This window comes from Antechinus flavipes, chromosome 2, assembly GCF_016432865.1.
Source record: "Antechinus flavipes isolate AdamAnt ecotype Samford, QLD, Australia chromosome 2, AdamAnt_v2, whole genome shotgun sequence".
Classification (NCBI taxonomy): domain Eukaryota; kingdom Metazoa; phylum Chordata; class Mammalia; order Dasyuromorphia; family Dasyuridae; genus Antechinus; species Antechinus flavipes.
Genome location: NC_067399.1, coordinates 351,033,830 through 351,049,796, shown reverse-complemented (window position 1 = coordinate 351,049,796; position 15,967 = coordinate 351,033,830). Strand labels below are relative to the sequence as shown.

Here is a 15,967-nt window from a genome sequence, read left to right as displayed (position 1 = left end):
AGATTTCTATATTCAACTGATTCTGTCTATAATTCCCCCTTCCAATAATAAGTTAGTTTCAAGCAGTGCCCATTACCTATCCTCCATCTTTGCTTCCACTGTAATAGGTTTTTTGTGCCCCTTCCTCACTCTAACTCTCCTTTCCTTCTGTATCCAGTGTACTTCTCTTTCTTATTCCTTTTTTTTTTAAAAAAAATTAATTCACTCAAATTTACCTTATATCTATACCCTTTGTCCATGTATATTTTTGTACTATTTGTGGTACCATCTTCCCATGCAGGGAATCCCTTATGTTTTCTTTTCCCTTTTTAGGCTTCTCTTCGGAGCCTTCTACTGGAGATCAAACTTTTTGTTCAATTCTGATCTTTTCCTTATGAAAGCTTGAAATCTTTTCAATTTCATTGAATGAGCATTTTTTCCCTTTGATGCTTCATTTTGCTGGGCAGGTGATGCTTGGCTGTAATCCTAGCTCCTTTGCCCTCTGGAATATGTTCCATGAACTCTGATCCTTTAATACTTCTTCTATTAAGTCCTGTGGAATCCTGACTGTAGCTCCCTAATATCTGAATTATTTCTTTTTGGTCTCTTGCAGTATTTTTTCCTTGACCTAACAGTTTTTAAATTTGGCTATAGGATGTTCTTATGTTCCTTAGAGTTTTTATTCTGAGAATTTTTTCCTGAGGTGATCATTAGATCCTTTCAATGCCTATTCTGCCTCTGGCTCCAGAATATCATTGGATTTTTCCTTGATAATTTCTTGAAAGATGCTGTCCAGATCCTCCTTTTGATTATGGCTTTCAGATAGGTCAATGATTCTGACACTGTCTCTCCTAGATCTATTTCAGTTGTTTTTCCCATGAGGTCCTATTTTACGTTTTCTTCAATTTTTTCATTTTTTAAAATTTGATTCTTGTCTTATAGAGTCATTAGCTTTCAGTTGTTCAATTCTAATTTATATAGAGTTGTTTTCTTCAGCATTTGTAATTTCTTCAGTTAACATCTGAACTTCTTTTTTTCCATTTGGCCAATTTTTTAAAGGAGTTGTTTCTTCAGTGGATTTTTCTGTCTCCTTTTCCATTTGACCAAGTACACTTTTTAAGCAGTTGTTTTTTCTAAAATGCTGACTCTTCTTTTTTTCACAGTTATCTTGCGTAATGAGAAAGTAATGAAAATTCATTACTTTCCCCGTTTTTTTCTTTTATCTCTCTTAAACGCCTTTTTTATCTCTTCCATGAGTTCTTTCTGGGCTTGAGAATACTTTCTGTTTCTGTTTGCAGTTCTGCCTACAAGTGTTTTGACATTGTGTCTTCTGAATTTATGTCTTGATCTTCCCTGTCACCATAATAACTTTCTATGATGAGATTCCTTTTTTGGATATTTTTTGCTTACCTTTTTGGAGGCTTTTCCCCTTTCTCTTCTTTCCTGTTCTTTGAGCTGCCCATTCACTGCCCATTCTCCTGGTAAGAGGCACAGGGTAAGGGGTGAAAGTGAGGGTGTTCTGGTGTTGGCATCTATAGTACTAGATGGTCAGGATCTCCTTCTAATTTGCTGAGGTTAAGTTTTGCGGCTTATATGCTGGGATGCTTCCTGTCCTGGGCTGCATTTTTCTTTTATCTTCCATACGAATCTTCCAAATTTCTTAGGCTAAAAGACTGTTTCACTCCATCTTTGTCCTGGTTCTAACGTTCCAGGATTTGTTTGGGGACACTATTTTATGGTTGTTTGGAGGTGAATATGGGAGAATGACAGCAGAGTTATAGCAATTTTGCTTACTTTGCCATCTTGGTTCTAAGAAGCAATATATTTTTAAGTAAAGTACAAGCAATATTGACTTAAGATAGAGATCCAGCTTTGTTTCCAAAAAAATAAATTCCTTTAAAGTTAGTTATCACAGTTGGATTCCTATTTGTTGTAACATATCATTACCATATGGATTCCGGCTTATCAGATCTCCCCATCCTCTCCACCACCAAAAACAAAACAAAACCCTCTCTGACCTTAACCTTTTCTTTTTTTTTTTCTTTTTTTCTTTTTTTATGCCTCTAACTGAAGTTTACGCCAGAAAATTTCAATGTCTAGAAGTTAGCCAAATATACAAAAACTGTCTCGAAGTTCACAGGAGCTTATTAAGTAGATTTTTATAAAAGACTGACTCCTCTAAATCACAACTATATAAAAGTCATATACAAAATGAACAAGATAATTATTGCCCTGAAAGGTTTGTACAAGATAATGTTCTACCATACCAAAGTCTTAATTAACGTTTGTTTATACTGTCAGGACTCATTGACATTTATCTAGCACATTATGCAAGGTGCTTTGTTTTTTAAAAATTCAATATAAAGATAATTTAAGAGTTTATCTAAGTTAAACAAATTACCTGTCATTCCTGTCATCACACAGCCAATGTTTTCAGTTATTCTGAATAAGTGAGTCACTGTGCTTGAATCCAATAACTTGTCCTAAGGCAAAAACAAAAAACAAAAAACTATAACTAAAAAGAAATTTTATGAATTATTAGGTGCTGATTTAAAAAAAGAATTAGAATAAGATAAATATAAAAGATAGGAAACATGTAAGAATAGGAAAAAAAAAAAGATAGGAAATAATTGGTGAGGTATGCCTCAAATAGAAGAATGATAACATTTAGTAGACAGGACATTTATCTAATAAAAAATGAAGTGACTAATGGAAAAAAAAAAAGCCACCAATACACTAGAAGTTAAAGACACAACTTACATTCCTACAATTCTTGCAATAATAATTTTAAGGGCTTGGGACAATTCTTTTGAATATATTTGGCAAATTTTAACTTTAAGTAACTTTAGAAAAATTCCATTTTTATTTTCATTTTGAATTCTCTCCCTTCATCTTCCCCTTCCCATCACCAATTAAGAAAGCAAGCACGCAAACAACAACAACAAAAAAAACTCAAAACATAGAACACAAACACAAAGCCTCTCGTATCATTCCCCTGCCCTCAAAAAAAATTCTTTAAAGGATAAAACCTGAAGAATAATCTCATTAATTTGTAGCACTGCACACTGAAAGGAGCATCAGCATGATGTCTTGGTTGTACAAAAAACTTTGGGTTTGGAAACAGGGAAGAACTGGATTCCAATCAAATCTGATACTATGTGACGATAGTCATTCAACCTCTCTGGTCATCATTTTTCATTTATAGAAATTAGAATAATATTACCTATAGTACCTGCTTGGTTTAGCTCAAATGAGATAAATCTCATTTTTATTATTTATGCCTGAAATTCCCTCCTCACCTTCATCTCAAGGAACCCTTAGCACCACTTGATTTTCCAACTCATATTTTGGTTAATAGACTCAATTTTGATTGCATACCATCTTCTCCCTCAGAAACTACTTTGTATTTACTCTGTGTATATTTTGTGTTTATCATGTACTATGTTATTTCCCCTCAGAAGCAAACTCTTTAATGGAAGGGACGGTTTCCCTTTTTCCTTTGTTACCCCAGCACATTGTATAAAATCTGGGACATAGATTTTATGTGCTTAATAAAATCTTCGCTGAACTCAATAAAAAGTGGGTGGTTGAAGTTAGTAATATTGTTTGTAGGTTATATAATCATCAAAGGTAATTCCAAGAGATAGTAAAGTGTTTTTTAAAATGGCAATATCTAAGGAACAAGTAACATAGCCTCTCAAGATAAAGGATCTGAAGATTGATTTGTACAATTCAGAGCTGGAAAGATCACAGAGGTCAAGATCAGGGGTTTTTAATCTGAAATCTACAGAATAGATTTGAGGAGGGAATCTTTTGAACTTGAACATTAAAAAAAAATTAGAACTTTTTCAATCAAAAAAAAGAAAAAAAATTGCAAAAGAAAAATCATTAGTACCTTCTGAATCCAATTCTCCCTGTGCAACAAGAGAACTGTTCGGTTCTGCAAACATATATTGTATCTAGGATATACTGCAACATATCCAACATATATAGGACTGCTTGCCATCTGGGGGGGGGGGGGGGGGTGGAAGGGTTGAGGGAGGGAGGGGAAAAATCGGAACAGAAACTAGTGCAAGGGATAATGTTATAAAAAAATTACCCTGGCATGGATTCTGTCAATATAAAGTAATTATTAAATAAAAATTTAAAAAAAAAGAAAAATCATTAGTATATATTACTTTGTAAATTCCTTCAGGATGTTAAAAAATCTTTGTATACTTAGTGTCTGATATTATTATTTTGCACATAGTGGGTAATTATCTTAACTATGTGCTCAATTAATTATGGTTATAATCAAACTGATTAGCAAGCTGATGTTGGAATGTTTCATTAATAACTTTATAGAAAAAAATCTGTTTCATAATTAAAAGAAAGAAATAGTCCTTTACGAACATGAAGATAAATCATAGATTAATTCAATAAAAAACTTCAAATTAATGACAGAATTATTCATTTTAATTTCACTTAGTAAAAAGTGATAGATAAAATTGATAAATAGAAGATAGGGCAGCTATGTGAAGCAATGGACGTGTGAAGTGTTGGAACTAGAGTGAGAAGGACACAAGTTCAAATCTAATTTTAGGATTAGATCCTAGGCAAGTCACTTAATCTCTCTGACTCAGTTTCTTTATCTGTAAAAAAAAAAAAAAAAAAAAAAATCTGTGGATAATCATAGCATCTACCTCCAGGATTGTTCTGAGGACAATATAAAATATTTGTAAAATATTTTTGCAAACCATAAAGCATTACTATTACCACTATATTCAAAAGTCAAGTATTATATAATTTTGATACTATGAAATCTGTAATTCTAGTAATGCTGATAAACTGAGAATGATAGGACTATCTCCATCTATTATTAGCAAAAGAGAGAAAGCAAGACATTCCTAGATTCCAAAATTGGTCAGTCTCATAAAACCTAAACTAAAAAAAGTCTGAACTTTTTCACAGACATTGTTTTGTTGTTCCCTTTGGGGAGTTTCTAAACTCCCTAAATGCCGGTGCTAGACATGGAATACTCAGTGTAGAATTTGAAAGTTATATTGGGAATCAGGAAGAAGTAAGTACAAATTCTACCTGACATTTACTAGTTCTATGACTCTAGGCAGATCATTTTACTTTTCTGACTTTACAGATATAAAACAATGTATCAAAGTTGTATGGCTCAAATATAGTATTATGTAAAACATTTTGTAAACTTTACATAAAAACTAAGGGGATAGAAAAAATCTGTTGTCCATATCATGAAATGCAGTTAAGACAAGCAGCCTTCAAATTCCATCATAAATAAACGTGTGTGTGTGTGTGTGTGTGTGTGTTTTTAGAGAGCAAATACACAAGCATACGACACACATACAATATGTGTAAGAGGAGCTCAGAATAATTGTTTTTGGAAAATGGCAATTTTAATGACCCCCTGAAACAAAGGATCACCTTTTTAACATTATTATTTTTCTAATGATGGTGCATGGCTGTTTATGGTTCATAGAACTTTAGTCTGGAAAGAAATAAAGTGCAGGATCACTCAAAGTGTAAAAGAAAAGAAAATAGATGCTAGCAAAATGTAACTCATTACAAACAAGGGATTAACACAGATGAAAAAAATGGATTGATCACATAGCAAGAATAAGACACACTCTTTATTAAAATTTCAAGAGAATTTGAGGAAAAATCCCCAGTATACTGGAAGGAACCTTTAAGGCAGATTATATGATCAAGAGACAGACAAAGATGGAAAAAAATGGAAAGGCTGAAATCTGCATTAGTGGAGAGAGGTCAGAGGAAATATTCACATTCAAAAGATCACAGGATCCATTGGAATATATTCCCCTTAGAGTGCAATTTTTTTTAATTGATCAATTAGAATCATAGAGAAAATATTTAAGTGGGCATACAGAGTATATAAAATCATAGTGAATTCTTGCATACTAATATACTTAAATAATTCAATGAATAATAACTTACTGGTACTTTCTTCTGTGTAACAATTACTGCACAGTCTTTCCCTCGAACAGCTACTGATGTAAGACCACCTTGGTTAATAGCTTTAAAAGCATACTCTAAAAAAAAATGGTAAGATAATTAGGTCATTCATTTACAATACAACATATTCAAGGCAAGCAGAAAAAAGCTGTCATTTCCTAGCTCCTGCCAACTCCCCTCCCCACCAATACATTTAAGTTCCTTTTCAGAGGAACAGCTCAGAAGTGAGCCTGGGAAAACAATCTTCCCAAGCTCAGCTGGAAAAATCATTCGGGGAGAGCTCAACATTTCATTGCCTACTCAATACAGCACTATATTCATTAGACATGTTCAAGACCTGAACCTCCTTATAACCAGACTATCTTATATTTTCCAAATGTGACCCAGATCTAGTCCATTATTTCTATGACTTCGCTATTTTGTCTCTGGAATACCCATCTTTCCCTAAATCTCAAATTTCAATTATCTACTAAAATCCTTGAAGGCAGTTATTAATCCTCTTGCATGAAAGCTTTCCTCAATCCTAAATTATTTCTTCTCCCCATCTATCTCATTCCTCTCTTGTCAACTTTTGTTCGAATTTGTACTAGAATTATTTATGTGATCAGATTAAGTTATAAGCTCTTTTCTTCATCTTCATAAGCCCCATTGCATAAGTCCCTTTACAAATCATTATTTAACAAATATTTGTTGGGGGGAAAAACTAGAAAAAATGAGTAACTATAAATTGGAGAAATATTGAATAAATAGGTATACGGATGACATGAAGTATTACTGTATAATGAGAAATGACAAATAGGATGAAATCATAAAAATGTGGGAAGATCTGTCGGGAAGAATGTTCTAGCCATTGTCATATTCTGTCACCAAATAGGTTGGTTTTCTTGTTTTTTGTTACAAAGGAGAGTTCAATGTAAGGGAAGGAGAGAAGGCTTTGCCCAGAAATGAATGCTATAAAAACTAAAAAACATTAATAAAATAATATTTCTTTTTAAAACTCCCCAATGCCCCCAGATGAATGTAACCAACATATGAAAACAAAAAAGAAACATTAAGACCTTATGAGAACCCTGGGAGAAGACTAAGAACCATTACATTGAATTCCCAATCCCTATATTTTTGCCTGCCTGCATTTTGGATTTCTTTCACAGGCTAATTGTACAATGTTTCAGAGTCCGATTCTTTTTGTACAGCAAAACAGCGGTTTGGTCATGTATACTTATTGTGTATCTAATTTATACTTTAATATATTTAACATCTACTGGTCATCCTGCCATCTGGGGGGTGGGAGGGGTGGGAGAAAGGAGGGGAAAAATTGGAACAAAAGGTTTGGCGATTGTCAATGCTGTAAAATTACCCATACATATAACTTGTAAATAAAAAGCTATTTAAAAAAAAAAGAAAAAGAAAATTATAGTGCAATCAAAAAAAAAAAAAAGAGAGAGAGAGACCTTATGTGATACATCGTAAGCATTATTTAAATGCTTAATATTAGCACTGTGCTAAGCAGTAATGATTCAAAGAGAAGCAACAAAAATAGTGCATCCTTCAGAGTTTACATGCTAATGAGACAGGCAACATGTAAATAAATAAGTTTATGTAAGATACATAGAAAAGTAAGGTAACTTAAAGTAAGATTCAAATGTGGCATTTTGAGTTGAATCTTAACAGAAACCCGAATTGTCAAGAAATTGATGCGACAAGAGAGTATTTCAGATATGATGATCAGCTAATACAAGGCACTACGAAGGATAATGGAGCATCTTATGTAAAAAGGATTATATTGCTGAACTGCAGAATGCATGTTAAGGGGAGTAAAGTGTGATAAAACTGAAAACGGTAGGAAGAAACCAGGTTGTAAAGAAACTTACATGATCCTGGCTTTAAGAGAATCAATCACTTTGGAAGCTATGTAGAAGATGAAGTGAGGAGAGTTGAGGAGGGGGGAGACCAATTATTAGACCAATTTAACTTGGTGGTCATATAACAAATTAATCTTATGACTCCAAACAGGGCCAAGTTTTAACCAAGACTACAAATTAAACACCATTTCTACTTCAATATATACTACTTCTCATAGGAAGAAAGTTAATATAAAAAAAACAAAAATCACTCAAGGAAAGGAAAAAAAAAATTAAGCAGAATACTTAAAAAAAAGAAGCTTTGAACTCTAATTTAAAACTCTAATTTAAACATTCATTTTTCTAATTAAAATATATTCTCCATTCAAGGATCCTGGAATGAGTTTGTGTTATATTGTTTCTTAACTCTTTCCTAAATCTTTCTCTGATCACTCTCGAGTTCCAGATCTAAATATCCAATTATTTTATGAACATTTTTATCTGATGTCCACTAGCACTTTAAACTCAATGTTACAAACTAATTAATTAAATACTACAAAATTAATTATTTTCCTAAACTCTAAACCTGCTTTTTCTCTTAAAATTCCCCATCAGTTAACAGTAGAAACATGAAGATTGGATTCTGAATCAGACCCAAGTATTGACTACCCACTGCCAAATCACTTAAAATAACCTTCAATTGACTTACCTTAAAACAAGGATAAAGAAGGGATAGAACAAGTGACTAAGAGTCCTAGGAGACCTAGATCTTAATCCCAGTTTTGCTGTTAACTAATTGTATCAGTAACTTTGACCTCTGTGGATCCTTTTCCCATCTATAAAATGAAGTAATTAAACTAGTTGACCTTGAAGATAGATGCCTTCTAGGTAGAATTAAAAATCTGGGACCACCACCAGCCTACTTATGGAAAGTATTGTGAAACCTTTTTTTTTTTTTTTTTTTTGGGGGGGGAGGCAATTCGGGCTAAGTGATTGACCCAGGGTCACACAGTTAGGAAGTGTTAAGTGTCTGAGGCCAGATTTGAACTTAGGTCCTGCAGACTTCACGGCTGGTGCTCTATCTACTGCCTACTTGGCTGCCCCCTGGTATTTTGAAAACTTAAAAGGCTATGTAATTTTACTTAAGTATTAGTGAGTTGTCATTATATTCACACTGCTCTCATATTCCATCACCTCTTAACTAGATTCCCTACATCATTTTGTTTCCACTATGTTCTAAAAACTAGATTATAAAAGCTAAAATAATCTTCCTAAGGTATAAACGCAAAAACTTTTACTCCAATAGTCAGAAACCTTGAAAAATTTCCCACTGCTCATAAAGGCTCTAAAATCAAGCTTCAACCTATCTTTTTCAGTCTTTTCTCACACAAGTCCTCTTTTGAATACTTTTCAGCTCTGGGTTACCCACTCTATCTACTAAGACTATGACCAGCTCTAATATGATGTCTTCTCTAAAGTTTTTAATGACACCTCAGCTAGAAGTGCTTTTTTCCTTTCCATCAAACTATCACAGCATTGTGTAACTCTCATGTATTTATCAGATTCTCTTTGCTTGTTTTTTTTAAAGCAGACTGTAAATCCATGAGGGCAGGAATCATTTTATTTATCCCTTACTGTACTTTGCATGTATTAGGCTTGGTAAATTGCTGTGGTTTAAATATATAAAATGCATGTCATCAGAACACACTAGGTGTCCAGCCATATACCTTAACTCCAAACAATACCCCGAACAATCACTTTTCTTTTTCTTTCCACAATAATTATCACTTCTTCTATCTTCTAACCTGCCAACAAAAATTAGCAAAAAGTACAGTGCTAATTACAAATATAATAGAATCTCAATTAGAAAAGACCTCAGAAGTCACTGGATTGGAAATTTAGAGGTAAAAGAACTAAGGCCCCAAAAAGGTTTTCTTTATATATGTGGGAAGGGACAGGGAGTGGAACTTTCTTCCACTGATTTGAATACCTCTATTCTTCCTGAATTTATCCTTTTTTTTTTTCCATAAGCATGCTAAAGCAGGATAATCCCTGTATTAGTGACTCTGTGAGCAGTTCTATAGTTTCTACAAGTCTGAGCTAATGGCTATCTAGTGAAGTGTGAAGCGCTCTGATGGTGATGAATGAGAGGCCTGTTTGTATTATGCCTCCTGGTAGCTCTTTACTAATATTTTATATGATTAAGATTCTAAGAACAATGATTTAATAGCACTTTTTGTTTCTTCCTGGCCTTTATTTGGTTTGATACATGAAAGTAGCTGCTTTTCCAATTAACTGAGCTAAATAGGTAAGAATGAAGAAAAGAAACAAAGTGATTTGGTATACTTTGCAAAAAGACACCACTTCTTAATAATTGTGTACCTTTCTCAGCATAATAGTTTGTTGTCTGAGTTGTGCCTAACTCTTTATGATCCCATTTGAGATTTCCTGGCAAAGATACTGGAGTGGTTTGTAATTTTCTTCTCTACTTCTGAGGAACTAACAAAGTGATTTGCAAAAGGTCACACACCTAATAAGTATCTAAGGCTGAATTTCAACTCAGGAAGACAAATCTTCCTTAATTGCTCCAGACTCAGTTTTTTTTAAATCTACTGTACTACCTAGTTGCCCCAATTGAGCACCCACGACAATGGGCAGATCTAAGAGTAATGGAATGATTTTGAATACTTCTGCTTGTCAAAAACCATTTATTCAGACAAAAATTACGTCAAATAACTGATTTTTTAAAATGAAACATTATGACAGTCTACTCAAATTCTAAGGAAGAAATCAAATTCTTAGTAATTAACTGAGGTGTATTAAAAGTAGAAAATCAATTTTATGTCACATTTATATTAAACCATCTCTTCCAATCCTTGTGACTTTCATCACGATTCTCCCACATCTTGACATTTGGCTTAGTCTTCCTCTCCCTCCCATTCTTTTCTCTACATGATAACTTCACAAATGTGTTGAATTCCTTACTTCTTATTCTCTTTTAGCTACCTGCGGATCAAACCATAAATCTCACTTTCATTCTGAAATCACTTCACCTTAAAAAAATTTTAACTATGAAATTTTCAATTCTGCTCACAATATCTTTTCACCTCTCTCACTCCTCATTCCTTTCCTGTTCTTTGATAAATGAGAGACCTGTCTGTATTATGCCTCCTAGTAGCTCTTGACTAACATTCTATATGATTAAGATTCTAAGAACAATGATTTAATAGCATTTATTGTTTCATCTGCCCTTGAATTTTCGGCACAATCCCTGGTAATTCAGATCTGTACCCTCTCTATTCTTATTCCAAAATTGCCTCAGGCAATTATCTTGACCACAAATTTGTTATCTAATCTCAACTTGTCCCTCATCGAAATGCTTTTCTTCTTTTTTTTACTATTACATTCCCCATACCAGCTATTCCAAACTTCTCTTCCTAAGCCTTCAATTCTATTTTTATTCCCTTTATCAGTAGATGACTTTGCTTCCTATCAGACCAAGGGGATCTGAAGTGAATTTCAAACTCTTCTCCATATCCTTATACATCTTTCCTTCCAGTCTCAGTGGGTTATCATCCCATTCTTCCCAAACTTGCATATCTAAGCAACAGAAAAAGAGGGCTGAGAGAAAATAGAGAATTGAAAGTGAAAATGTCAAGAACTGGCATGCCAAATAGAGATTTCTAAAAGGCCAGAATGCACTAGCTGGTAACATGAGGCAAAATAATGACACAGCATGAAGGCAACTACAAGTGGGTCACATTGCCTAGTAAGAAGCTCCCTACTTCTCTTGGAAATTGAGGGGAAAAAAAGATTATGACCGAAAAGGAATCTGGAAGAAATGAGAGAAACCTGCCAAAGGAGATAAGGAAACAGCATGGTCAGTTACCAAAACAGAGACCCTGAGGAGATTAAGGCAGTTTCTCACTTTGATTCAACTTGCCAATGAACCAGATGAAATGTACTCAGACAGTGATTTCCAAACTCTAGAACTGTGAAACTGGGGGGGTGGGGGTGGGGGTGGGAGAATGGAAGAATATGACACTAATTACATGTAGGCTATAGATGGAAATTTCGCAAGGAAAAAAATTTAAGCCAAAGTTGCAATGTATTTATGAAACTATATGGAAATAATTCTTTTATTGAACTTTTAAAACTAGAAAAACCTGGGCTAAAATGGAGATGGACAAGAACAAGTGTTTGCTACAGTAAGGACAACCACCTCCACCAAACAATCATATCAGTCATTTTATCTGTGGAGGAAACCTAATCATCCCTCCTTCTAGACAGGAGAGGAAATACCTATTCTCTTTATCTACCACACCTTTCCAGAGTCAAAATCCTTATTTCACATAAATATATAAGGATTACTAAGTTTTGTTTTTGTCTCTGAATACCCTGAACTTGACACATAGTAGGCAGTGTTTACAGAATGACAGTTAACATTTTTTCTCCTGTCCATTGAAAAATTATCTAATAAATCATCTAAGTACTTGTCTCCTTTTCTATATCACTCTTCAACTCCCTTGCAATGTACTGAAGCAGCTCTAAGATGATCTCTTATAACCAAATTCAAATAGTTTTTGCTCCTGTCCCATTTGTTGACTAATATTTTATCTCTTTATGAAACTTTTCCCTTCTTCCAGGTAAAAGTATTAATCCCCTGGTACTTTATCTAGAGTATTTTCTTTGTTCCTATCACAATCCATTATTATCTCATACTTAGAGATTTAAGTCATACTCTTTTCCCCATAATCAGATTATAAATTACTTGAGGACAAGGATTGTAATCATGTTATTTATAATTGTATCACACTTTACTTAATAAAATAAATACAAATAATATTAACCATCTGCTACATGAAAGATACTATACTAGGCTCTAAGGACGTTAAAAAAAGACTTAATAGTTCCTGACTTCAAGAAGTTTATATTCTATAAGGGAAGACAATATGCACATAAATAAGAAGGTAATAAATATAAGGTAGTGGGACTTTCTGGGAAGAGGGGGCGGGGAGTGGAGTAAGAGCATTAGAAAATGAGGGGGAAAAAAACACAAAAGGAACCATTAAGAAGAGGGCATTTAAGCTGAGTTTTGAAGGAAGCCATAGGTTCCATAAGACAAGGTAGAGAGAGAGAACAAAGGCACAGGGATGGGGAGGTAGAATATAATGACCAAGATAATCATACTGGCTGTAACTACTTTCATTTTCTTGTTCTCTAGTAACCTCTAGCAGGATTCAGAATGGCTGGATCAAGTTAGTAAAATAACTCAGAAAAAAATGTGCTTTAACGCAGAAGTCCCCTTTTTCTTATATATTCTTTCAAACTAGTCAATGAAATCCTTATCATCCTATAGTTATTTGTAAATGTATGTGTCCCCCTATTAAAATGTGACGGTTTCGAAGGCCCTCGAATTCTCCTGGCACCTGGTTAGCAAGGGACTCCAGAATTCATTTAGCCCAACCTTTTCGTTTTACAAATTAATTAACTTTAGTTCGGTTAAGTTGCGTATTTTGTTTACATTAGTTTACAATTTAATTTGTACAAAGAGTACTAAGGAGCACAACTCAGATTTGCCATCCTCCTACTTCCTTCCCATTCTCTTTACTTACCACACCCGAGATTTGGGGACCCGAGGCCGCACTTTCTAAGGATCATGGTCCTAAGAGTCGAGACCCTGGCCTTTCTCCCATTCAGGGACCATTTCTCAAAACAGGGACCAAAAAAAGATGCCGAATTCAAATGGGTTCTGCTCCTGAAACTTGGGGAAAACCAACACACGCCCAGGCCTTCTAAAGCCTGGCTGCATTGTTGGCCACGACTCCAGGCCATATCATGACGGGGCAATTCCGCTGAGGTGGCGGCGGGAACCAGGACACTCACCTACTTGGTATAGGCGACCTTCTGGAGAGAAAATAGTAATGTGCCGATCAAATCCGGCACTGGAACCTCGGGACATCTCGGCGCGTTCACTTTTTCTACTTTCGATCTAACTAGTCCTGGTGCTACCGCACTGCAGAAATACAACACCCGGAAGTCTCAAAGACTATTTCCGGAGCGCTGAACATAGGGCAGCAGACGCCGTTCTCGGAAGTTTAAAAGAGGGGTTTCGGGGTGAGCATGCGCAGTAATATGCTGCCTGCTGAGAAAGGGAAGATGGGGCTATTATCAAGCCGAGCCTACCCAAGCAGAGCAGAGGGGAGAGGAGAGGAAATTATTCTTTTTAACATTTTTTAAAATTGCACTTATTCACTTATTCTCTCCAGTCTCACTCCCACCCACTAATAAGGCAAGGAATATGTTATCAATTCTACATGTTAAGTCAAGCAAAACATCTTCACATTAGCTGTTCAAAAAAAAAAAGGCAAGAAAAATAAAGAGGGGTAAACTAGGATCCACAGACCCCTAAAAGTTATATGGACAGATTTCAAACGGCCCATGAACTTACAAAAAAAAAAAAAAGTTTAATAGCTTTATTTCAATATAATTGGTTTCCTTTATAATTCAATATATGTTATGCCTTTAAAAATATTTTTTTGGCTGAGGCAGTTGGAATTAAGTGACTTGCCGAGGGTCACACACTAGTAAGAAAATGTTTGAGGTTAAATTTGACTCAGGTCCTCCTGACTTGAGGGCTGGTGCTCTAACCATTGTGTCCCAAAACATTCTTAGAAGAGGTCCATAGACTTCACCAGATTGTCGAGGGATGTATAACAAATAATTAAGATTTAACTTTATCAAAATGAAGAAACCTAACCCCAGACTTGTTTTATTTAATGAACATTGGTATCGTTAACTTTCTGAAGGGATGCATGTTACTCCTTTTCCTCTAAAAAGCATTTTATCAACGTTTAGCCCCTTTTCAAAAACTTGCTCAAACGTATTTACCTTTTTAGGTTTCTCTCTATGCCTGTATAATTTCCAAGTTCCTACTCACTCTGGTATTTTTGTCAGGAATGTTAGAAAGTTCTCCATCACAGTTCATTTGTTACCCTATAGGATTATAATAAGCTTTTGAGGCAATTAATTCTTGATTGTAAACCTTTTTTTTATCTTTTGTCCTTTGGAATTTGGTATTCCAAGGATTTCTGTCCATCACAGTAACTGCCGCCAATTCTTGGATATTCTTGTTTCCTTGATACTCTTTCTTCCAACCTTTCCCTACAGCAGGTGTAGTTCTGCCTTGGGGCTGACATTCCTGGAAAATGTTCATTAAGAGGTTTCTTTCAAGAGGTATAAGGATAAGGTATCAGGATAAGGATTTCATTTTAGAGAGTACCCTGTCTGAAATGTCCCTGAGATTAAACTTTTCCTATAAAATTTACTTATGGGTGCCACTAGTTGGTGTAGAGCACCAGCTCTTAAGTCAGGAGGACTTGAGTTTAAATTTGGCCTCAAACACATTTTCTGGCTGGGTGACTCTGGACAAGTCATTTAACCCCAAATGCCTCAGGAAAAAAAAAAGTCTTCTAGGCCATCCTATGGCTGCTCATCTTCTTTTGGGTCACTCCACTATGGCATTCTGCCTCATAATGTCTTTCTCTTTACCCTTGCCCCATGCCACATGGTATCTCTAACTCCACTATACTTCTCAATCCCACTTCTCCTTACAACTAACTCTTTTAGGATGCCAAGTCCCTTTCAAGGGTTAGCCTGCCAGCTAAGGGCATGCCTCAACCTCATGGGGTGCTCCCTTTCTATAGGAATTGTGAATTCCACTGAGGAACTTGTCTTTCATATGCTCTCCCACTCTATTTTATATTTACTATTCCTGATGTCTGTTGTATCCCTTCATTTTATCTGTAACCTCTTCCCCTAAATAAACCTACCTTTTGCCAAAGAGAACGGCCATTATGAATTCTTCACATGACTGAACCAACTTTTACTGCCCATCATCATCTGGTGTCTACATCAGCAATATTATCTTAGTCCCCAAACCACATCATTTTGGTACACAAAACCCTTGGCCTTCTTGACAAAGGGTAATATGCATCCCAATTATTTTTTTCCTGCTACTCAAGGTGGGAAGTGACCAGAAGCCCAGCAAACATCTGGTGCTTCAAAACCCACTGGTCTTCTATGTAAGAAGAGTTCTCCCCCATTTTAACTTCCATTCCTCCAGATAGCAGAGTTTTTTAGGGGAGACCCAGTGTTTTTTTTTC

The 15,967-nt window shown here is 35.0% G+C and overlaps 1 protein-coding gene across 1 annotated transcript in view; it reads right to left on the bottom strand.

Annotated features, from left to right (window-relative positions):
- The window catches only part of PSMA6 (proteasome 20S subunit alpha 6), a 40,853-nt gene extending 26,995 nt beyond the window's left edge, over nt 1–13,858 (bottom strand). Inside the window, exons 1-3 of the mRNA XM_051978050.1 lie at nt 13,689–13,858; nt 5,944–6,038; nt 2,381–2,462 (exon numbers count right to left, since the gene is read on the bottom strand). Coding sequence (XP_051834010.1) covers nt 2,381–2,462; nt 5,944–6,038; nt 13,689–13,764 — 253 coding nt within the window. The 5' untranslated portion in view covers nt 13,765–13,858. The remainder of the gene's footprint in view (nt 1–2,380; nt 2,463–5,943; nt 6,039–13,688) is intronic.
- Between the last annotated feature and the right edge of the window lie 2,109 nt (nt 13,859–15,967).